The sequence below is a fragment of the Mustela nivalis genome (assembly GCF_964662115.1).
Source record: "Mustela nivalis genome assembly, chromosome: Y".
NCBI classification, from domain to species: Eukaryota; Metazoa; Chordata; class Mammalia; order Carnivora; family Mustelidae; genus Mustela; species Mustela nivalis.
This window is the reverse complement of record NC_139041.1, coordinates 30,890,934-30,913,527: the sequence shown is the minus strand read 5'-3', so window position 1 is coordinate 30,913,527 and position 22,594 is coordinate 30,890,934. Positions and strand designations below refer to the sequence as shown.

The 22,594-nt window shown below is 58.2% G+C and overlaps 2 protein-coding genes across 6 annotated transcripts in view; one reads left to right on the top strand and one right to left on the bottom strand.

Annotated features, from left to right (window-relative positions):
* LOC309856868 (F-box-like/WD repeat-containing protein TBL1X) overlaps nt 1-10,497 on the top strand; it is a 201,641-nt gene extending 191,144 nt beyond the window's left edge. For all 5 annotated transcript variants that reach the window (XM_082718647.1, XM_082718650.1, XM_082718648.1 and 2 more), the window contains 5 exons: nt 1,886-1,960; nt 2,264-2,391; nt 3,967-4,132; nt 6,233-6,334; nt 7,239-10,497. In XM_082718647.1, the coding sequence (XP_082574773.1) occupies nt 1,886-1,960; nt 2,264-2,391; nt 3,967-4,132; nt 6,233-6,334; nt 7,239-7,265 (498 nt within the window). In that variant the 3' untranslated portion in view covers nt 7,266-10,497. The remainder of the gene's footprint in view (nt 1-1,885; nt 1,961-2,263; nt 2,392-3,966; nt 4,133-6,232; nt 6,335-7,238) is intronic.
* A 2,801-nt stretch (nt 10,498-13,298) lies between these two features.
* LOC309856872 (G-protein coupled receptor 143-like) overlaps nt 13,299-22,594 on the bottom strand; it is a 97,671-nt gene continuing 88,375 nt past the window's right edge. The window contains exon 9 of the mRNA XM_082718662.1: nt 13,299-13,671. Within this exon, the coding sequence (XP_082574788.1) occupies nt 13,577-13,671 (95 nt within the window). The 3' untranslated portion in view covers nt 13,299-13,576. The remainder of the gene's footprint in view (nt 13,672-22,594) is intronic.

The window sequence follows — 22,594 nt, the reverse complement described above, 5'->3', positions numbered from 1 at the left end:
CATCCCTGGGCGTCTCCTGGGAATCGTGGCTTGGGTTGCGGAAGTGCACAGAAAACGCCACTGCGGGAGGAGCTGGTGCCCCCCTCGATGGGTCTAGCTGGGGACAGTCTGTGGGCCGGGCTCTGCACTTCTGGGCACGGAGATGAATCCAGAGGGTGTCCTCAGTGGCTGTGGCCAGAGCCCCCGAGGCTGCCTGTGCTGGCTGAGCCCATCCCCAGGGCAGGGCCTGCCTTGGGCCCCGGGTTCTGGTGGGGTCCGGCATGTACGTTCTCGTGCATACGTGCGAGCACACGCACACGCACGCACACCCGTCTCTGGTCCAGCGGCTCCGCTGTCCGTTAGCCCAGCCGGTAGGCTGCTCCTGGGCCTCCGGGCGTGCGTCCTCCGTTTTTCCCAGGCCGTCCACGGTCCGTACTGCGTGGAACAGACATGGCCTGTCCCTGCTCCACGTCATGCCGTTCCGAGCTTAGTGTCCTTAACAAGTAATATGACCAGAAAATTTATCCAAATCAGAGTACTTCAGAGTGGGAAATTAGTAATCGTGGGTCTGAAATCAGGCACTTGCCAGGCTGGGGTGACACACGTGGGCAGGACCCTACATGGGCTGTGGCGACGCTGCTGGAGAGCCGCGAGAGCCGCGGCCTTGCTCCCACCAGCGCTCGCCGTGTGCCCGCTCCAGGCCGGCGCCGCACCGCCACCTCCATACTGAGGCCCCGCGGTTCCTTTAGAAACACCCGTGCCTCAGGGGGCCTGGGCCGGCATCCTGCAGGATTCCGCCTCGTGGTCATCCGGTCCCCAGTACGGGAAGGCTGTTTGCAGCCTCTGTCCTTTCTGTCCCCGACAGCACACGGCAGCTGCTTGCTGGCACTTACTACCCATGCTGGGTGTGGCATCTGGTTACTTGCTGTTTGCTCGGGATTTCTAGCCCCCCTCCCTCAGGGATTTTGTTTGCAGGTGTAGTCCTAACAGTTACCCCGGTGCATTTCGATCCTGCCTTCACCCTGGATTAAACCCTCCCGTGGGTCTGAGATCTTCAACCTTTGCCTTCCACCACCCGCAACCCCAGCACAAAGAGAGGGGTCTTGCAATGGATTCAGACAGGAGGTAGCCGTGGTATTTAAAGGGTGCAGGGGATGTGCCTGGGTAGTTCAGGGAGTTAAGCCTCTGCCTTCGGCTCAGGTCATCTCAGGGTCCTGGGATCTGAAACCCGTGTTGGGCTCCCTGCTCAGGGAGGAGCTTGCTTCCCTCTCTGTGTGCCTGCTGCTCTGCCTACTTGTGATCTCTCTCTCTGTGTCAAATAAAATCTTTTTTTTTTTTAAGATTTATTTATTTGACACACAGAGATCACAAGTAGGCAGAGCAGCAGGCAGAGAGAGAGGGGGAAGCAGGCTCCCCACAGAGCAGAGAGCCCGATGTGGGGCTCGATCCCAGGACCCTGAGATCATCACCTGAGCTGAAGGCAGAGGCCTTTAACCCACTGAGCCACCCAGGCACCCCAAAAATAAATAAAATCTTGAAAAAAAAAAAAAAAATGAAAGCATGTAGGAAAGCGATTTTCCAAGTTCCGTTTAGAATAACCACAGTCTTACTCGTTTTCTGCACTGCCGTGGATTGAATGTGGATTCATCGACTCCCTGGGAGTGACTTTCTTGTCTTAGAGAAACATAGGTGAGGTGCCTTTGGCTGTGCTCGTATGTAAACGTGGAAGGCAGAGTGAGAGAATGGAAGCTAACGGGAAAAGCAGCAAGTGCGGGGTTTCCAGTGGCGTCCTTTGAGACCTGGCCTAGATGCAGGCTCCTTGTAGCACTGACGAGACGCTGCTGCCCCCTGCTGGAAGGCCGTGGAACCGGCTCACACGCCTTTCTCAAACCCTTGGCTCTTTCAGAACGAGGTCAATGCCATCAAGTGGGACCCTTCCGGAATGCTGCTGGCGTCCTGCTCCGACGATATGACGTTAAAGGTAACGTGGTCCGAGAGGGCGGGTGTCTGATCCGCAGCAGCCACACACACTCAATGCAGAGCTCGCGTTCCCTGCTTTTCCGAAGATGACTCTGTTCCGGCCCTTTTTCTGCCTCTGTGCTCTGTCCCTGTTTCTAACTGGACATCACTGGCCTGCGGCTAACTCCTGTTGATGAGTTGAGGGTCCTGCTGACACGCCTTCCCTTCCACGCCCGTGTCGCAGGAGCCCGTGGTGTGAGTGATGGCCAGTGGCCCCTGGCCGGAGAGTCGGCGTTTGCTCACACGGTCCCTCCCCATTTCCTAGATCTGGAGTATGAAGCAGGACACGTGCGTCCATGACCTCCAGGCTCACAGCAAAGAGATCTACACCATCAAGTGGAGTCCCACCGGGCCCGCCACCAGCAACCCAAATTCCAACATCATGCTAGCAAGGTAAGGGACCGCCGGCCCCCAGCCCCCGGTGCCATTCCTAAACGCAGGCTTGCTCACGGGGCGGAGCCGGCCACGGGGCCAGTGAGAGCCAGTCGTATGCAGAGAGAACGGGAGATTTCGCTGAGGCGTACGGCCAATTTGTGCATGCCCTTCCAAGCTAAGGGACATGGTGAGCTCGCTTTGAAAGTGTCCAGAACATAGGTGACACTTAACTTGAGGTAGGAATCGTCTGAACCATGAGGCTGGCAGGAGGCGCGGATATCACTGGGCTTTGGTGAAGGTGCTTGTTAAAGACAGAGCAAGGAAATGGAGCTCGGTGTGGACACCAGGCGCACTTACTTGGTTCCCCTTCCAGCAGCAGGAGGCAAGCACTGGGAGCGAGGACACAGGGCTCCCCAGCTCCGGCCAGACCGGACCAGCCCCATAGAGTGAAGGCCTAGGGCCGCAGCACCGGGAGGAGTGGCATGGCCAGTCAGGCCAGAACTGGGGCTCGCTGAAGAGGCGGGAGGGAACGTTGATCTCTAGGTGCTGTGTTTTCCAAGGAGCATTTAGAAGGCGAACTGAAGAGATTCTGAGACTTAATGCCAGGGTCACGGGGCGTGTGGAGAACACAGTCGGAAGCCGTGTGGGAGAGAGGAGACTTGGTGGGGATGTTCCAGGACCTGCAGGGCTTGCTCGGGCAGTGGTGGGGCGGGGAGCTGTGGGCACAGGCAACGGGTGGCAGTCAGGGAGAAGGTACACATCTGTGACGTAGCAGTGGGGTGCGCAGCCGCGCCAAGCAGTGAAGACTCATTTGCTGCAAGTGCTTGACCCAGGACCATTGCTTAGAAAGTCCTGGAAGGGAGTCCTACATCCGCGGAGATCCTAGGACCACAAGAACACGACAGCCATAATTCCTTCATTTCTGGTCAGTGTCCTAAATGCGTGTGCGAAAGAACACACCGCCATCGGTTTGGATGGCCCGGAAGGTACTTCCATGTTACATGGTACCTGTGACCAGCATAAAGGGTCCTTTTCGTGAACAGGTAGGCGGGAACGTACCTGCGGAGAGACAGAATGCCAGGGAACAGCCGTGGCCTGTGTTGTTCTTTCGCGGTGGAAAATGCCCAGATCTGCAGCCCGTGGCCGTGGGATCCCATATTTGGATGTGACAGTTACTTCATTCCTGGTGGATTGAGTTCTATGCCATTTGCCCTTTTTCCAAACGATGGGTGTCATTTTAATTGCTGACAATAGATGTTATGTTTCAAATTACGAGAGCATTTTAGAAAGTGCGGTAATTGCGCTGTGGAGCTATTATCATTCGTATCGGTAGGAAACGCAGTGCGAAATTCATGTGGGGGTCCGCGTGTGTCCCCAGGAACAGCCCGGGACAGGAGGGAGGGAAGAGAGGTGTGTTTGAGAACCGTGGCCTTGTTTCCAACACGTCCGACACATTTTGGAGGAATCATGCCCGTTTGTTGTCTCCAGACCATAAGAACTTGAAAGGGGAGCCTGTGCTCCCTGTCGGATGTCTCAGGGAGGCGGAAAGCCCGCCAGGTGTCCCCGCGGTGACATGCTGTCTCCCGCCTGCAGTGCTTCGTTTGACTCCACGGTGCGGCTGTGGGACGTGGAGCGGGGGGTGTGCACCCACACGCTGACCAAGCACCAGGAGCCCGTCTACAGTGTGGCCTTCAGCCCCGACGGCAAGTACCTGGCCAGTGGCTCCTTTGACAAGTGTGTGCACATCTGGAATACTCAGGTAACCCCCCTGATTCCTGGAACCAGTGCTTGCCGAAGGGAGGGCCCCAACAGCGTTTCCGAGGACCCAGGCTGGGACCCGGAAGTAGGTGCTTAGTAAGGATGAGTTGCCTCAGAAGAGGTGTGGAGGCAACCTTCCGTCTGCGGGCAGAGCCCTGGCTCCAGGCCACCTGTCCTGTGCTCCGTGGGGGCTGTGGGTCTTCTCCCCAAGGGTTCCCCCCATCTTCTACGTGTTCATCTTCCCGGCATGAAACACTACCCACCTCATCCTTGTCTCGGGCACAGGCAGATGCAGAGATGTGGCCCTGCGGGTGCGGAGGTTGGGGGGTAAAGGGGCGCCCCCACCCGAGGTTCCAGGAGCCAGCCACTGGGCCGAGGCCAGCCCTGACCTCCCCTGCACCGCACCATGTCCCATGGCTCCCGGAGCAAATGAAGGACGCCAGTGAGCGGTGCTCCTGCCGTTACGTTTGGGCAGCAGAGCATAGGCCAGTAACGGGCTGTCCTGTTCTCAGAATGGAAAGGAGACGGGATTTGATTAAATGTAGCCACTATAGGTTTCTCTGGCCATACCTGAGGACAGCAGAGACCTGAACATGGAGACGAGAAGGGACAGGAACTAGCTGAGTACAGAGTACTGTCTTGGGCAGTCAGCTCTTGGTTCTCCTGATGGAGGGGGGAGACGGTGGTATGGTGGGAGTCCTTGAAAAGAGCCTGCGATCCATTTTGTCGGAATTCAGGATGGATCAGATGGCTTCCTTGCTCCCCTTTTTGTGTGACCTACTTTCTTGCTTCCCTTGTGCTCTGCTGACATTCAGGTGTCTCAAGTCCCTGTCCCTCCCCCTTGGGGCAGGAGGAGGTGCTGGTGGATGGGGCAAGGTAACGAGTATAAGGGTGCAGGGGTCCACTGAGACCCCAGGCTTCCCAGGGACTGCCTTATGTAAGCCGCACCCTCTTGCGGAAAGAGAGGCGACAGTGGGCCCTTTGTGGACCCAGCCTGACGCCAAGCCAAGCCTCACACCCTTGGATAGGCCTCCTGGAGGACACATCCCAGGGACGGCACGCCAGAGCCCCTTCATGAAACAGTTCCTGGAAGTCCTGCTGGACGGATCTCTAAAGGGACATCGGTTGTAAGGTGCTGTCTGCTGTCAGAAACTCGGCAGAGCCGATCCTCCCCTTTGTATAAATCACAACACTCCTGGAGACATTTTATTTTTGTAAAGATTTTATTAGTCTAATATTTTTTTTTTTTTTTTTGAGAGAGAGAGAGAACGAGAGGTAAAGAGAGTGAGCAAGAGAGCCGAAGTGGTGGGGGAAGACAGACGGAGAGGGAGAAGCAGACTCCCCACTGGGTGGACCCTGAGATCATGACCTGAGCCGGAGGCAGAGGCTGAATAGACTTGAAGCACCCAGGCGCCTCCATTTATTGTTTTAATTAAATTCTCCACCCACTGTAGAGCTTGAACTTCCGACCCCATGGTCAGCGGTCATATTGTCTACCGGCTGAGCCAGGCAGGCACCCCCGCTCAGAGTTCTGTTTCAGAGAAAGAGATGGGGAGAGAGAGAGAGTAGTGGGGGGAGGGGCAGAGGGAGAAGCAGGCTCCCAACTGAGTAGGGAGCCCAGTGCGGGGTGCCATCCCAGGACCCTGGGATCCTGACCTGAGCCACCCAGGCGCCCACTTTGAGACATTTTAAAGCTCATTTTAATTCTCCATGAGATGGGTCCCCTCTAAACAGAACAAACCTGGAACACTGTTGACGTGTCCTTTGCTGGTTCCCGTCTCCCAGGAACAGCGGCCCCCATCTATGTGGCACCGTTGGTCACGGGCGTGGAGGGGCGCCAGGGTCGCACAGCCTGCCGTGGCTAGGCCAGGGCCCCTATACATCATGTAGACTCCAGAGGTAGGAAGTCTGAGAGGCGGGATCTGCAGCCACCAGAAAGTTCCCTGAAAAGCGTCGGAACTTGTGTGTGTCTGGAAACTCGAGGGACCGGCTGCGCGTGATGACCCAGCGTCCCGGGGGCCCGCCCGGAGCAGTGGCTCGTGCTGGCGCGTCCATGCACCGCGCACACGTATCTGCTAGTAACGGCGGCTTTGCTTTGCAGAGTGGGAGTCTCGTGCACAGCTACCGAGGCACCGGCGGCATCTTCGAGGTGTGCTGGAACGCTCGCGGGGACAAAGTGGGCGCCAGCGCGTCCGACGGCTCTGTAAGCGGCCCCCGTGGCTTGGGGGCGGGGCGGGGCGAGCGTGGGAAAAGGAAAGGCTGGGTGGTGGACAGCTGCCTGCAGAGTCTGGGGGCTGTGATCGGGGGGCCTGGCCCACGGCGGGTGTGGAAAGAATGTGTCTGCGGTGAAGGAAGATTCTGGGCTGGACCCCACAGGGCGGGCCCCGTGTGACCACGACAGACTCCTCCTCCCTCCCGGGGGGTCACTCTGGTTCACATTCTCGGGGAAATTGGAGGTTCTCAGCTGTGGAGCAACGTCCGAGGCATTTGTGGTTGTCCCTCCTTTGGGGGGTGGTATGCTGCGAAGCCTCCTACGGTGCCAGGACGGCCCCAAGAAGGGAAGTGGCCGGCCCTCTGTGGCACGGGTGCTGAAGCTGAGAAACTTGCTCCTGCCTCAGTTCCATACTGGTGCCCCCGCCCTGGGCCCTGGGGTGGTACAGGCATGGCCTTTCCTTCCCCAGGTCTCCCGGCTCCCAGTGGTCCTATTCTGATCCCGTGAGATGGCTCGCTTTTTGAGTCATTCCTGCACCTCATCTCCGAGGCAGGGGGGCAGCAGGGCAGCAGGCTTTCCGAGTGTCAGCGTGGGCCCCCACTGCTCCCAGCACGCGTGTGCTCAGGCTTCTCATCTACCCCGTTACATAAGTGTCTACCGTCATTTGTTCCCAGCCCTTGACCTGGCGTTTCCGTGCAGTGCTGTTTGCTGGGGATTGGTCGGTCACGTGCGCAGACATTAGCCTCCTACTCCAGGTTCTCTGAATCTTCGTGACTGTGTGCCGATAAAACTTTATTCATAAAACACAGGTGACGGGCCACATTTGGTCCAAGGGCTCAAAAGGCATCCCAGTGTTGTCTGTGAAAATAACAGGCACTTCCTGGTTCCTTTATAGGTGTGTGTTTTAGATCTTCGGAAGTAAACACAAACTATTTCAGAAAAGAAATCTCACGGACCAGCAGTGAACGTGTGAGGTCGCAGCCGCTCGCCAGACACAGTCTACCCGCTCCGAAGCTGGACAGACTTGACTCGCATTAGGGTGTCCTTGGAAATCAGCTCATCCCTGCCCACGGGAGTCTCTACTTTTTTGTAACCTTCATCAAGAAGTTTAAGACAGAAACATACACAGGGGGGACGGACGGACACTTTCCACCCACAGCACTCAGCCTGGGAAGCACGAAGCCACCAGCTCAACGGCGCGTGGTTTGGTTTCCATCCGGAACAGGCTCTGATGGCCGAGAGGAGAGAAGGAGGGGGCAGAAAGGAAAAGAAAAAAAAAAGCTGTGCCAAAAAAAGGAAAAACGAGAAAAATGCTGTGACAAACCAAAAGGGGGGTAGGGGACTCTCCCCCACGTGGCGGGTTTTTCCCTGACAATTTGGACACTACAGTTCTCACGCAGGATGTTCAAAGACCAGTTTGTACTGATGAAATGCGCGACTTTGTAATCCCAACACTTTCTATTTTCGAGAATCTTCTTTGTCCGGTGGTTTTTCTATTGGCTGGAATCCTGTCGTCTGAGGGCCTTCGGTCTGAGATGGAAACTGTTTCTGGTTTGTTGCTTCTTTCCCGTTGTCCGCCCCCACCCCCGCCCCCCTCGCCCGGCTCCGTGTGCTCTGGGTGCGCCGTCCGCCCTCCACGGGCCGCGTGGTGGACGCCGCGCCGGAATCCTGGACGGGCGGCTGTCCCGCCCCCCGCCCCTCGCTCACTCTCTCTCTGACCCTTTCTCACAGTTGCTTCGGATCTTCGGTCTCAAGGGCACTTTCGGCGCGTACTAAGTGCTTTATGTAAGCAGGCGGGGCAGGGGGACTTTTTACAGGAGAAAAAAAATACTTATACGAGAGAGAGTCCGGAGTATTTTTGGAAAAAAAAAATATTTTTATGTTAAAACAATTTTAAAATCCTAAAAATGGCCATCAGACATAGAGAGCTTTGTGTGATTCATATTTTAAACAAATTCTAGGAAGACACAGGCAGGGTCTGAGGTCGCTTTTTCCTTTCCCTTCAGCTTTGTGAACGGTGGTGAGGAGCGTGGGTGGGAAAGGTCGGTCCTGCGCGTGGGTCGCGAGCGAGCCCTGCCGCCCGAGAGCGAGCGAGCCCAGCGCCTTCTGGTTCGGACACGAGCCCTGCGCCTCACCGGGCACGGGGCCCCCGAAGCCGGCGGGAGTGCGGGACGGCAGTGCGCTCTGACCCCAAGAAACAGTCCCCAAACCAGGTGGCATCGAAGACACCACCACAGCTTGCAGCTGGGCTCCGTGTCCCCTCGGCAGCTCGTGGGCGGCGCTACAGACACCCAGAGCGGGGTGGCCCGTCCTTGCCACGCGGACATAAAAGGCTCCAGGATCTCCCCTGGTCTCCCAGTGACAGAAACGAACAGGGAAGGCAGATGTTCGGTCCCGGAGGTGAATTACATAGGTAGAAACATCACTAATAATTTCTGCTGTCTTCATAATTTCTTTCTCTCGCAGGAGAATAGGAGAAAGATTTTTTTTTTTAATGAATCTTTTTACTGTTTTTAAAAAATTAAACATGGCTTTGTGTTCCTAGAGGAGTTTCCTTTCATTGGATCAGGTGACCTTTGTGCTCTTGTCATAACCGGACACGGACCTAGTTTTTAAGTGAGCAGCGGGGAAGGCGTGGAACAGAAGGCTCTTCGCCACCTGCTCCCTGGCGGGCACAGGAAGGAAGTTGGCCAGGCCTGGGGGCAGGGGTCCACTGGGGCGCGTGTCCCAGCAGCGACACGGGATGTCCGTCAGAGGGTGGCACCCACCCACGCAGTTGAAACCCCACGGGCAGGGCGGGCCGGGGCTCCCTGCGCAACTTAGAACGCGCCGGGCCCAGCTACAAAGACCACAAGACCTAGAAAGTGCTCTGTGGACGATGTGGGGATTTCATGCAGGCTCTGGTGCCGCAGTGCTTAGCCCAGGGGTCCGAGCCCCGTCGGTCCTTACTCCCCTCCTTGGAGAGGGCAGACAAGGACTTGCTGGCCCCAAGGTGTCCCTGGGTTTGGGACGCGGTTCACTGGGGGTCCAGGCCAACACCGTCTTGACTCCCTCTGCAAGTTCCAGTGTCACCTGCACAGAGAGTAAGTGGTTAAGGGGAGCCCCGTGGTCAGGACATCCTGGAAGCAGGGGTTCACTAGGCAATCTTCACAGAGATGTCGGGAGCCTGGGCATAAGCCTCCCGAGGACACTCAGTCACTTGGAAACCAGGATGTAAGAGCCAAGGGCTACAAGACCTTGCACGACACCGGCTTGACCCCTGTGTGCAGGAAGCAATGAAGCGGGAGAGGACGGAGGCCAACCGCCTGCATCCCCGGCTGCCCCGAGCCGCCACGGCACAGGCGCTCCCCACGGGTCTGAACAGGGACCGACCGTGAGCGCACGGCCCCTGCCGTCCAGCCCCGCCCTCGGCGCGACGACCCTCCCACACTCGCCCTGTGGCCCAAAAGCCAGTGGAGCCCCTCCGTCCTCGCGGGATGGCCCGTGGGAGAACACACTGTGGGCCCTTGCTGACGGCGCTGACCGCGGGGAAATGCTTCCGTGCCTAGGACCAGAGGGAACCTTGATTCTGCGATCACGGTGACATGGCGGTGCGGCCCGGGATCCGCGGTTGGGTTTCGAGTGACCAAGAGCGCGTTCCGCAGGCCCATCCAGCGAGGAGATGCTGCCCTGCGGCGGGGGCCAGGAGGGCCAGCCAGGACCGGGCATCCAGCCGCCGACCCCACACGGCACCGGGGACGTGACGCTTGTGTTGTCTTTCTGAACCGAGATCACGGAGCCACGTGAAGTGCACTTTGTCAGATGTAAGGGTCTGCTTTGTGGTTATTTTTAACCTTCTGCCTCCACCTTTTTCTTTTCCTTTTTTAAATCGTGTTTCTTGTCAAATGCAGAAATGTTCCTTCCGCCGCTCACTGAGGTTTTGAATTCTGGCTTCTGCGGTTTTTATTGTCTGTGTCAGACGTACAGCCAGACGCGGTCCCCTGTCTGCGTGTTCTCTCGACCCTGTCCCATCGCCTTCGCCCCGTCCTGTCCTCCGGCCCACTCACCCTCACGCGCTGAGAAGAGTCACCTTGTGCGTCGTAGCTCCTTTGTTTCCAGAGAGAATCAACCGATCATACTCAGTGTCTTGAATAAATTGCTCTATTTTGATATTAGAGAACGTGGTGGGTGTGCTTTCTTGCTCTTGCGGGGTGGACCCGCAGGCCCAGGTTGACACACACAGACATACCGAGACCAGATTCTGCGTTTTCCCAGGGAAACAAGTCACGTGCGTCCCTCCAGGGTCGCTCTGGTGGACGGGGCCGTGGGAACGAGCGCCCTGTGCGGGGGGGGGGGGGGCGCAGCCCAGCCACGGCCGAGGGCTCTGCAGCGGGGGCACGTTTGCACGCATTCCTGCTTTGCGGTCACCCCGGGCCGGCGGCTGGAAACCATCCGAGCAGAGGGGTCTTGGCAGGTGAGTCTGGTAGGGTCTGAGCTCCAGGGCAAGCTTTGAGTGACCCGGAGCACCCCGAGTCACAGCACATGGGGGACTGCACGGTGCACACGAACCTTCGGCACAGGCTGACGATCTGGTCTGTGACACGCGCTGACAGCTGTAGACGTCCCTTCAGTCTTCAGTCGGCCGGCGGGCGCTCCAGAATTATGGGGTATCGCTGTCCCCATGATTAGAAAGGAGTTGGGTGGGGAGGGGCGGCACAGTGCTGTTCAAGACCTTCTCTGACAGACCAGACTCTGAGGTCACAGTGCCCTTCCCGCCAACTGCAGCGACACCCTGCACCGGAATGCAGCAGACGGCTGGGGCCCCAGTGCTGTGGGGGACACCGCCAGCTACTGCTGCTGCGTTTTGACGACTCCAAAGTAGACGAAGCACATCCCCCCCGGTTCGGGAACTGAAGGTCCCGGGAACAACCTAGGGGCAAGCATGGCTGTGGGCAGAGCACAGGGCACGTCGGGGTCCCAGGGGACGGAGGCGTCTTAACGTGTGGCTTTGGGGAAGCCACAGCCTTAGACGGGGCACTTCACACCAGACGGGACACACCGTCATTGTGTGTCGGGGAACTCCTGGTCGTGCAAGTGAACTTCCACGTGCATCATACGCTGATGCGGCTGCCGACGGCTCCGGCCGCGCTCTTTGTGCAGGCGGGAAGGCGTCCGGGCAGCCGGGGCTGCAGTGCCGCTGACGGACAGCGGGACTGGGAACCCGCAGAAAGGTCGGGCCGTGGCCGGATGTTGGTTTTTCCCAGTCTGGCTCCCTTTGCTCTGAAACGTCTCCTCCACAAGGTAAGCCCCGCCAGGGGATGGGGACAGGGCGTGGGAAACGGCCGCGGAGAGGGCGGGACGGCGCTCTGCACAGTGTCCCCCACCGCGGACACTCGGACGCTCCGGAGAAGGACTCAGACGAGGAACCCCCAGTTGTCGTCCAGCGAAAGCGACTGGGAGACCCCAGGGAAATGGCCAGGGGCGGGGGCAGTCTACACAGATGAGACGCCGCCGGAGACCAAGGAGAGGGGGTGAGAGCAGAGTCCTTGAAAGGGACTTGGCAGGGCGACCAGTCGGAGGCCACCTGGCGGGGAGCTCGAGTCCCACGGAGGAGCCGCCCCACGTTCCCACCCAAACCGGGGCCCCAGCCACGGGCGCCACCGTGTGTCCAGCCCAGCCAGGCTCGGGGTTCCCAGGCGTCGCGCCTTTCCGGAAACCTCCCTCCGGGCGCCGTCCCCGCTTTCCCGGCCCGGGATCTCTGCCCCCCGTGCCCCCGAGGGCCCTAGCACCGCCGGGCCGGGAAGGGCTTCAAACCGGGCTGCAGCCGCGAACTCATCCAGTCCCCGTCTGCGGCGCTTCTCGTCACAGGGGCCGGTCGGGCTCCGCACGTGTTCCCGGTGCATCCACGGCTCGCTCGGGGCCCCCCGTCCCACCGCCCCCAGCTGTGAAGCAGACCCCGCGGCACGGTCGTATGACCTGCAAGCTTCTGAGCCCAAGTCTGCCTTGCAGCCGAAGAGACTGAAGCAGGACACGGGCCCTCCAAGGGCTGTCGGAGAAGCAGACCTGGCGGCCACACACAGACAAGAACGGGCTATGGGCCGGGTCGCATGCGGGGAGCTACGGACGGCTCACAGCGGCCCGCGGCCGGCCTCCCAGACAGGCTGCTGTCGCCCCGTCCCCACCCCGGTTCTGACCTGGCCTGCGGCGGGGGCATGGCGGCCGGGTCCCCTGTCCTGCTGCAGGCCTGGGGAGCGAGGACTGGGCATCTCGGCGTCCAGGGTGGGCATGGGCTGGCCTCAGGCCGGCGGGGGCGGGGAAGCCTCTTTCCAACGCCGGCGGAGACAGGATGTGACACGGAGTAAGAAGGCAGCCACACGTGCACACGTGAAACTCCGGGACGCTTCGGGTCACAGTGGGTTCACCCCTAGGAGCGCACAGCCCTGGGCACCTGACCACAGTCCAGCTGTGCCCGGAGGCCCCTCTGCCAGCAAGCGACTCTCCAACAGTACAACTGTAGAAGCTTCTAGAAGCTTTTCTAAAGCAACCGGGAGTCGGCTGCCCAAAGAGAGGGGTCACGTTGGCAAGCTGCCTGCGGTGTCCGGAGGCATTGGCGTCTGCCTTTGGGTCCACACGGACCCACAGGGCCAGCCGCTCCGGGGCACGCCAGACACTTTCGCCCAGAAATAAAACACACACTTAAAGCTTCAGAGCGCGCCCAGATTCCTGCAGACGGAAAGATTCCCACCGATGCGGCGATCTAGAGCGGGTTCCCAGGTTTGCTCAGACCGTGTCCTGCTCGGCAGGGGACCCTCGGCTGCACGGGGGACGCAGACCTGGGGCATGAAGGGCACGAGTGCGGCCGTCCCAGTCCTCCTGCAACCCCCGGCACCGCCACCCCCCTTGCGGCCGCGTCCACACTTGGCTCAAGAGCCCCGCACGGATGTGGTTGAGACAGGAGCACGTGAGCAGGCGGGGGCTCGGTCACAGCGATGCTCGTTTATTCACGCGAGTTCTGCAAGGCCCGGATCTGCGCGCCCACGGCCGGCGGCCCCCTCGGAAAAGCCAAGGGCCACAAGCGTCTGGAGAAGCCGCTCCCCCTCCGCTCCAGACCCTGCTCGAGGACCCTCGCCGCACTGACACTCCTCGGGAGGAAACCCTGACGGGGTGGGGGCAGCAGATCTGGGGGCAGAACGCGCTTCTGAAGACCGAGAAACGGAGGCCGAGGACGTGGCGTCCAGACACCCGTTGCACCCCTCACAGGTCTCCCCGGGGCTGGGGAACAGAGTCAACCTCCCTTTGGTGGCGGGGCTCCCTGGCGACGTGGATTTCAACTGTGCTGGCCTCGGAACCTGGGGAGGAAAAGAGAAAAGCCTGTGACGATGCTGCCGCCTCGGAGAGGCTCTGGTCGGCCAGCGGTGCATGACCCGTGGGCACCTTCAGCCCCGCGTCCTTTCTGCCAGGCCTCCGCACCGGGGGCCAGGTGTGCGCCCAGGCCAGACCGCGGGGCAGCTGTGGCCCGAATGCACACCAGCGGCGCACACGGGGCCGCTTCGGGGCCCTGTACTGTCGGACGGGGGAGCACGGGATCGCGACCCGCAGTGACCACAGGGGCAGCTGCCGCAGGGGGCGTTGCCTTGGCCAACACGACCCCACGGCCACTGGGCCGCCTGCACTCAAGCCCAGGAAGGGTCCAGCTGGGTGGAGACCACCAGCCCCCGTCAGACAAAAACACCTCGACATTGTCTTTCCATCAGGCACCTGCGTGGCTCAGTGGGTTAAAGCCTCTGCCTTTGGCTCAGGTCATGATCTCAAGAGTCCTAGGATCGAGCCCCGCGTCAGGCTCTCTGTTCAGCGCGGAGCCTGCTTCCCCCCCGTCTCTCTGCCTGCCTCTCTGCCTGCTTGTGATCTCTGTGAAACAAAAATCTTTAAAAAAAATTTGTCTTTTCATGGCTGATGCCACAAGGTTTCAGGGGGAAAGTGGGAGCCAATCAGGGCAATTATTCCTGCCAATTGTGTCGTCCTGAAGTTCTGTTCAGACCAGTGACACACCTTCCTTCAGAACCCCAGCGGGTCCATTGGAAAGGACGTCAGAATCGTTCTTTTGTTCCACAAGTATCCAGGTATGCCTGCTGTGCGCCCGGTTCTAGGTTGGATGTGGCAACACGCAGACGGACGACATGAAGCGCGGCCCTTTCCGCTGTGCGAGGGCAGGTGACGGTCCTTCATGTCTCCAAATCCCAAACTCCACCCACCAAGGGGCCGTGCTGGTCACTGTAGTCTCAACTCGTGTTACACTCTCTGCTGACTCACAGCACTCAGCCACACTGGCCTCTCTCACACCTCCAGCCCAGTTCTGCCACAGGACCTTTGCACATCACTTCTGCCCATAAAGCTCGTTCCCAGCTTTTCTCCCTTCTGTGCCTCATTCAGATCTCCATTCAAATGGCATCCGCTATTCAGCGGTAGGACTGTCGCCTTCCAGATCTCACCTCAAGGGCTCTCTCATCCTCCGGGACAAATGTCGGACACCCTATCTAGAGCCACACTCCTGCCCTTATGGGTTTGTGTTTCTTCACGACACCTCTGGGCCACCCAGGATACTGTATAATCGTTTGCATTTGTCATTCCATCTCTGCCGCTGCAGTGACAGTCCCCGTGGACGAGAAGACAGCCTGCTGCAGTCAGCACAGTTACCGGCAGCGCCTCCGGAACACGGGCACGCAGAAGGTACTGGACACACACAGTTGTGTGGGTGCGCGTGGCGGAGCCAGAGTCTTGACCGCAGTGGCGGCTGCGCTGGGACACGGAGCGCTGAGTGGGACGGTGGAGCAGAAGGAAGGGGGGGCGAGCGCCGTTTCCCAAGGGACACGAGCGGAGCCGCGGGGAACCACACGGGGAAGAGGGCATTTGTGCTCTGCAGAGACGAGCAGACAGTAGGATCGGTGTCTGCGGAAGGTCTAGCAAAGCCTGAGCTACAGTTAAAGACGATGACCCGACCGAAACACCCCAAGCACGGCACCTCAGGGGCCCCCCTCCTGCCCCACCCAGACGCCCCTGCTGGGAACACACTGGTCAGGGCTTCCTCCCAGGCCGGGGTTAGGAGTCCGGGAGAGCCGCGGTCTGAGGGCGCCAGACCCTGTCTCACGAGCCCCACAAAGACGGGGGATGCAGAAGACGGGCAGAGGCACAGACCCCGCTCACGGACCCCGCAGAAATCTGGATGGCCAGCGAGGACGGTGGGAGCCCGTCGGCTGGGGCGGGGAGCCTGCTCTGCCAGGAGACCGGCAGCAGCCGGGAGGCCTTCCAGAAGCCATGGCTACGACCGCACTGCTGCTGGGGGAGCTGGTGGCACTTCAAAGAGACTTGGTTTTCACAGGGTCACGCGCTGCTGGTGAGGGCGTCCTGAGCTCATGGGAACTGGTGGGGACTTCCGTAGGGGGACATCACGTGCTGACTTGTGGTCAAGGTCTGGGCTGAGGACACTCCCCTGGGACCTCACACTTCAGGGCCTGCTCTGGATCCTGTGGCTTTTGAAGGGTTCCTGGTTCTTTCATCCTGCCCCGGGGCTCCGTGGAGAAGACACATCTGTACCCCGACGGCCCTCCCAGATGCCAGCGCTGCTGCGGCCCACCCCAGCCCGCACCTGTGTCCTGGGGGCCTGCATTTCCATGGGTTTTCTCTTCTGGCCTTAAAGTTCTCCACGAAGACAGAGCGTGCTGGCTGAGCGAGTGTCGGAGAAGGTAGTGTAGTGCGGCCACTGGGGGATTTGCACTACTTCTCATTTGCTGCAAAGTGTGAACCTCTGATGCGTGTCTCTGCGGGGTGGGCAGAGGCCGGCAAGCTCCCAGGGCCCAAGGGCCAGCCCCCCTGCTTGGTGCCTTGCTTTGACGAGCCCTGCCAGCCCAGACAGGTTCTTGGGAACCTCCTGGCTCCACGTAAAGGCACGTTTCTGAAGTCACACTGGATGTCTCCCACACTGTCACCTGTCATTCCTGGACTCCCCGAAAGCCCGGTTCGGGGGCAACCCCGAGCCACAGAGATCATAAGACACCGCGGCCTGGATCGCTTTCAGGGCACTGACTTTGATCTAGAAAATGCAGCAGAGTCCGAGCACGGGGGCATCTCCTCCACACTTCCCTTGCAGCGGCCACCACGGGGCCACCTGGTGTCACACTGCGGAGGCTGCAACAACTGGGAACGAAGTCGAAGATAAGAACTCCTGAGAGGGACAAGCCGTTGTGGGAGTGAGAACTGCGGAGGACACGGGAACTCGGGACGGAAAAGATCTGCTGGAGAGACGCGCGTTCTGGGGAATGGGGAGCTGCGGAGAGACGGAACCTGGGGAGACACGGGCTTGTAAGGACAGGGAGGGAACGCGGCAAAGACGAGAGCTGTGGGGAAGAACGGAACGAAGGGAGACGGGCGCCTGCGAGACGGAGCCGTGGGGAAGGGCAGAAGGCTCGAGAAGAAACAGAAGTGTGGGGAGGACAGAGCGTGGAGGACAGCGGCACCGCGGGAGGCCGAGCGCGGGGACGATGAAGACCCCAGAATGGCCGGAGCGCGCGGAAACTGTGGAAATAACCCCAGAACCAGGCCGTGGACGGTCTGGGCAAGTGTGGGAGGCACAAGGCGCCACAGGACACAAGGGATCGCGGGAGAGGAAGAGCCAGGGCGGAAGGGGCTGCACCGGAGACGGGAGACCGGGCGTGAGACACGAGATTATGGGGAAAGAGGAGCAAGTGGCGACGGAAATGGATGACAGGGGAGCAAAGGGCTGACAGAGGGAGCAGGGAGCCGTGAGGAAGACCGAGCACTGTGGGGAAAGCGGGCGGGGAGGACAACAGGGCGCGGGAGACCCGGGAGGGCGGTGCACGGGGAGTCGTGGGAACGGGAAACCGGAGCGGGGAAGGGGATGGCGGAGAACAAACGAAACCTCGGAACGCGCTGCGGGAGACGCAGAGACCCTGAGAAAGACCAGCTGGGGGAGAACGAGAGCCGTGCGACACACGCTACTTTTATCTGCGAATTTGTTTTGTCTTTTTAAACGACTTTATTTATTTGACACAGAGAGAGAGAACACGCGCATATAAGCGGTGGGGGGGGGGGCGAGCAGGGCGCCTGCGGGGCTCAGTGGGTTAAAGCCGCTGCCTTCGGCTCAGGTCATGATCTCAGGGTCCTGGGATCGAGCCCCGCATCGGGCTCTCTGCTTAGCGGGGACCCTGCTTGCTGCCCCTCCGCCCACGCCTGCTTCTCTGCCTACCTGTGATCTCTGTCAAATAAATCGATAATATCTTAAAAAAAAAAAAAAAAAAGGCAGGAGGAACAGCAGAGAGAGAGAGAGAGAGAGAGAAGCAGGCTCGAACAGGGAGCCCAACTCAGGGCTCCACCCCAGGACCCTGAGACCATGACCTGTGTGAAAGGCACATGCTTATTAACCCGGTGAGCCACCCAGGAGCTGTGCTCATGTTTAAGTTTTCACTTAAAATTCCCGTCACCTAACACACAGCGCAAGAGCACTTTCAAGCGCAGGGACGCCGTCTAGTGTCCCCGCGTGCGCACGACCCCGGCTGCTCCCCGCGAGGGCCCTGCTCTCCCGCATGGCTTACTGAACCCATTTCCCTACGCCTCCCTGATGAACCCACCAGCCCGTTCTCTATAGTGAGGACTCCGTCTGGATTTCTACTTTCCACTTTTGTCCATTTTTTTGTTTCTTAAATTCCACATATGAGCAAAATCATATGATATCTGTCTTTCTCGGGCTTACGTCATGTAGCATAATGCTCTCTTGCTCCATCCACGTGCCTGCAACTGGAAAGATTTCATCGCTCTTTACAGCTGCATAATATTCCATGGGATCTTCTCCATGCATTCGTGAGCCAATGGACACTTGGGCTGTTTCTGTAGTTTGCCTGCGGCACACAATGCTGTTCTAAACATCACGGTGCCGGCATCCCTCTGACTTAGTTTTGCCGTGTACTTTGTGTAGTTGCTGGATTATAGGGCAGATCTATTTCTAAGTTTTGGGACACCATCCTGAAATGCCTTATAAAAAAGTCATTTATAAAAAAGATTTCTAAAAAAGTGATTTATAAAAAATACTAACTTTCAAAGATACACGCACCCCTACGTTTACCATAACATTAGTTGCAACAGCTAAACCATGGAAGCCGCCCAACGATCCATCAGTACACGAATGGGTAAAGAACATACGGTATATAGGTGCCATGGAATATGACTGAGCCCCCAAAAAGAATAAAAACTTGCCATTTGTAATGACAGGTGGGTGTAGAGAGTATGATGCTAAGTGAAACGAATCAGAGAGACAAATACCATATGATTTCTTTCATTGTGGAATTTAAGGAAGAAAATAAAAGAAGAAAAAGAAGAGATCAACAGAAACGAGGTGAGGCGCGGGGGGGGGGGGGGGGGGGATGGGAGAAGGAGGAGAAGGGGACTAAGAACACTCTCATGAGCGGTGAAGAATAAAGCCGCGGGATCCCTACCCTGTGGCCTGAAGCGAACACTGCTCGCCACGCTGCCATTTTCAAAGTAATGAGAGCATTAAACAAAAGTACTGTGGAAAGAAACAGTCCATCATGGGAAGAGAAAGGGTTATGGGAGCGCGAGAATCATGTGAGAAAAGGGAGTGGAATTAAAGGAAACTACAGAGAACTGTGGGAGCCGAAGCTGTGGAGGAATGACAAGAAACTGGAGGACAGCGTTTCGGGATAGAAGTGAAACTTTGGGGGCGCCTGGATGGCTCAGTGGGCTAAGCCGCTGCCTTCAGCTCGGGTCATGATCTCAGGGTCCTGGGATCGAGCCCCGCATCGGGCTCTCTGCTCAGCAGGGAGCCTGATTCCTCCTCTCTCTCTCTGCCTGCCTCTCTGCCTACTTGTGATCTCTGCCTGTCAAATAAATAAATAAAATCTTAAAAAAAAAAAAGGAATATTTGGAAAGAGTGAAATGGTGGGAACACGGGGCGATGGCAGAGAAAGGGGAATTTTGCGAGAGGGCCTTGTAGGAGAGACAAGAGACCAGGGCTTGAACCGGGTATGACAAGGGACAGGAATCATGGGACAGTGCATTCTGGGGCCAGGTACGAACTGTGCCTGTGGAGAGATCGTGAAGACTGGCAAAACAATAAAGCACCAAAAACCCTGGGAGAAAATGGGCAATTACTGGAAAGAAATAGGTGTGAGAGCAACAGGGCAGCAGGCAGAACACGGGATTACAGAGCAGACGGAAAAGTGTGAGGCAGAAAGGACACTGGGGGAGATCTTGAGCAGGGCGGGTAAGGGGAGCTGTGCGGGCAGACACGGGGTGTGGGACCGGCAGGGGACCTGGCAGAGACACGGAACTGGGGGAGGACCGCCTAGGGGGAGAAGCAGGGAGTGGTGGGAGAAGGAACAGATTCCGCAGGAGACCCGGGAGTGCGGGAGACGTGAGGAATCCGGGAGGAGAAACGGACTGTGGGAAAGGAGGACAATGGCGGCAGAGGGAATGGCTCACAGAAGGATGCAGAAAGGCAGGACAAGCAAGGGACGGTGGACCAGAGACGGGACTGGGGGACAGGGGAGAAATGGCTTATGGGAAATGAGGGGCGTGGTGACAGAAGGAAGGATGGTGCGAGAGGCGGGCATGGTGGAAGAACAAAATGGCTTATGGGCGACCTGAAGAATGGTAGAGAAGGATGGATTGTGGGAGAGGCAAGACACTATGGGACAGACAAAGGATTATGGGAAAAGCGAGGAAAGGTGGGAGAAGAAATGGTTTATGGGAAACGGCATGGTGACAGAAGAAATGGATTGTGGGAGACGTGGGGTATGGTGGGAGAAGAAATGAATTATGGGAAACAAGCGTGGCGACAGAAGAAATGGATTGTGGGAGATGTGGGGCATGGTAGAGAAGAAATGATTATGGGAAGTGAGGGGCGTGGCAACAGAAATATACATTATGGGAAATGTGAGGCATGGTAGGAGAAAGAATGATTTATGGGAAATAAGAGGCATGACAAGAGAAGAAATGGATTATGGGAGATGTAGGATATGGTGGAGGAAGAAATGGAATATGGGAAATGAAAAGCATGTTGACAGAAGAAACAGATTGTAGGAGAAGTGCGGCATGGTGGGAGAAGAAATGGATTCTGGGAGACATGAGGAGGTATAGTGAGAGAAGGAATGCATTGTGCGAGACACAGGGAATGTGAGAGAGGCAAGGGATTAAGAGAGAAGTGTGGAATAGCGGGAGAAGAAATGGTTTATGGGAAATGAGGGGCGTGGCAAGAGAAGAAATGGATTATGCGAGAGGTGAGGCATAGTGGAAGAAAAAATGAATTATGGGAAATACCATGGTGACATAAGAAATGAACTGTGGGAGATGTGGGGCATATTGGAGAAGTGAATTATAGGAAATGAAGGGCGTGGCAACAGAAGAAATGGATTATGGGAGATGTGAGGCATGGTGGGAGAAGAAATGGTTTATGGGAAATGAGGGGCGTGGCAAGAGAAGAAATGGATTGTGGGAGATGTGGGATATGGTAGAGAAAGCAATGGATTAGGGGAAAGGAGGGGCGGGACGACAAAAGAAACCATGTGGGAGATGTGGGTCATGTTGGGAGAAGAAATGGATTATGGGTGATGCTAGGAATGCTGGGACAAGGAATGGATTGTGGGAGAGGAAAGGGACTGTGGGACAAGTGAAGCATGGTGGGAAAACAAGGGGAATGTGGGAGGCGTGGAGAATAGTGGGAGAAGCAATGGCATATGGCACACTTCGGGCATAGCAGAAAAGTCGAGGATTGCAGGAGACGTGGGGCATGGTGCGAGAAGAGATGGCTTATGGGAGTTGGGGGACATGGCAGAAGAAGGAATGGCTGGAGGGAGATGAGGTGGAGAGCGGGACCAGCAACGGCTAATGGGAGATGTGAGGAATGGTAGGAGACAGAAGGGATTATGCAGGAGTGCAGAACAGTGGAAGAGGCGGGAACGAGCTGGGGAGGTAGGGGACAGTAGGGGAGTGGAGAGTGGTGACTGAAGGAATGGGCTATGGGAGAAAGAAGGACTACAGGAGAGAAAGGGCACGGTAGGAAGCAAAGATTCCCCTAATTCCTGCCCACGATATTCTCAACATGCCACAAATGTCCTTCCAAGGAACGAACTCACATTTATTCTAACCACAAAACGACCCTCGAGACCTGGGTGCCGATGGTCAGGATATGCCCATTCCACCAAGCCCCTCCCCTCCGATAGCACACCGCCCGCTCCTGTCCATCTTCCACCGTACCCCACCCACGAGGTCAAGACCCTTCGTGCGGGCCACACCTGTATCGCCACGCACCTCGTCCCTTCCTTAAGGCACCGCACCTTCCGTAAGGCACCGCCCCTTCCATAAGGCACCACCCCTTCTGTAAGGCACCGCCCCTTCCACCAGACCCCTCCCCTTACACCCCACTCACCGCACATTTCTGGGCCCCGCCTCTTCCGTCAGACACCACGCCCCTTCCGTCCAACACCCCTCCCATTCTGTAGGGCCGAACACTTTCCACCGCATACCCCGCCCCTTACTTCAGGCCCCGCCTCTTCTGTAACGCATCACGCCCCTTCCGTGAACCGCGACGCGCCGAAGAACTTCACGGGACCATGTACCCATACCGCACACACAACTAAGTCCAGAGTGGACTGAAGCCCCAAACGTGGGCCCTAAGACCACAAAAACCCTCCAAGAGAGCACAGGCGGTCATCTCTCTGACATCGGCCACAGCACCACCCTCGGGACGCCCTCCCCGGGACTTCACGCCCCCGGGTGCACCCCTGGCGCAGGGACCATCCTGAGACTCAGCTAGGTTCCAAAGCGAGGGGAGGGTGGGGTGGGGTGGGGTAGGGTGGGGTAGGGTGGGGTGGGGTAGGGTAGGGTTGGGTGGTCAGGTGGGGTGGGGAGGGCGCATGCCACCGTCCCACCATCCCGCCGCGCCCACGATCGCGCGGGGAGGCACAACATACTGCGAGCCGCTGAAGCCTCTACAAAGACTACGCGGGTGGCCGCAGGGACACCCCGACCGGGGCAGGTAGAGGGCATCCTGAAACTGTCCCCAGGGCCGTGGTCGGGACACCCAGCCCAGGTCGGAGGCGCGGATCTTCACCAACGGCCCGAAGCGTCCTAGGACACGAAGCGTGCCAAGGCTTTGGTTTCTGAGCAGAGCGCCCCGTCCCCCCTCCTTCGGCCACCCCTGCCCGGGACGGCCACGCCACATACCAGACTGGAGAGCAAGGACAG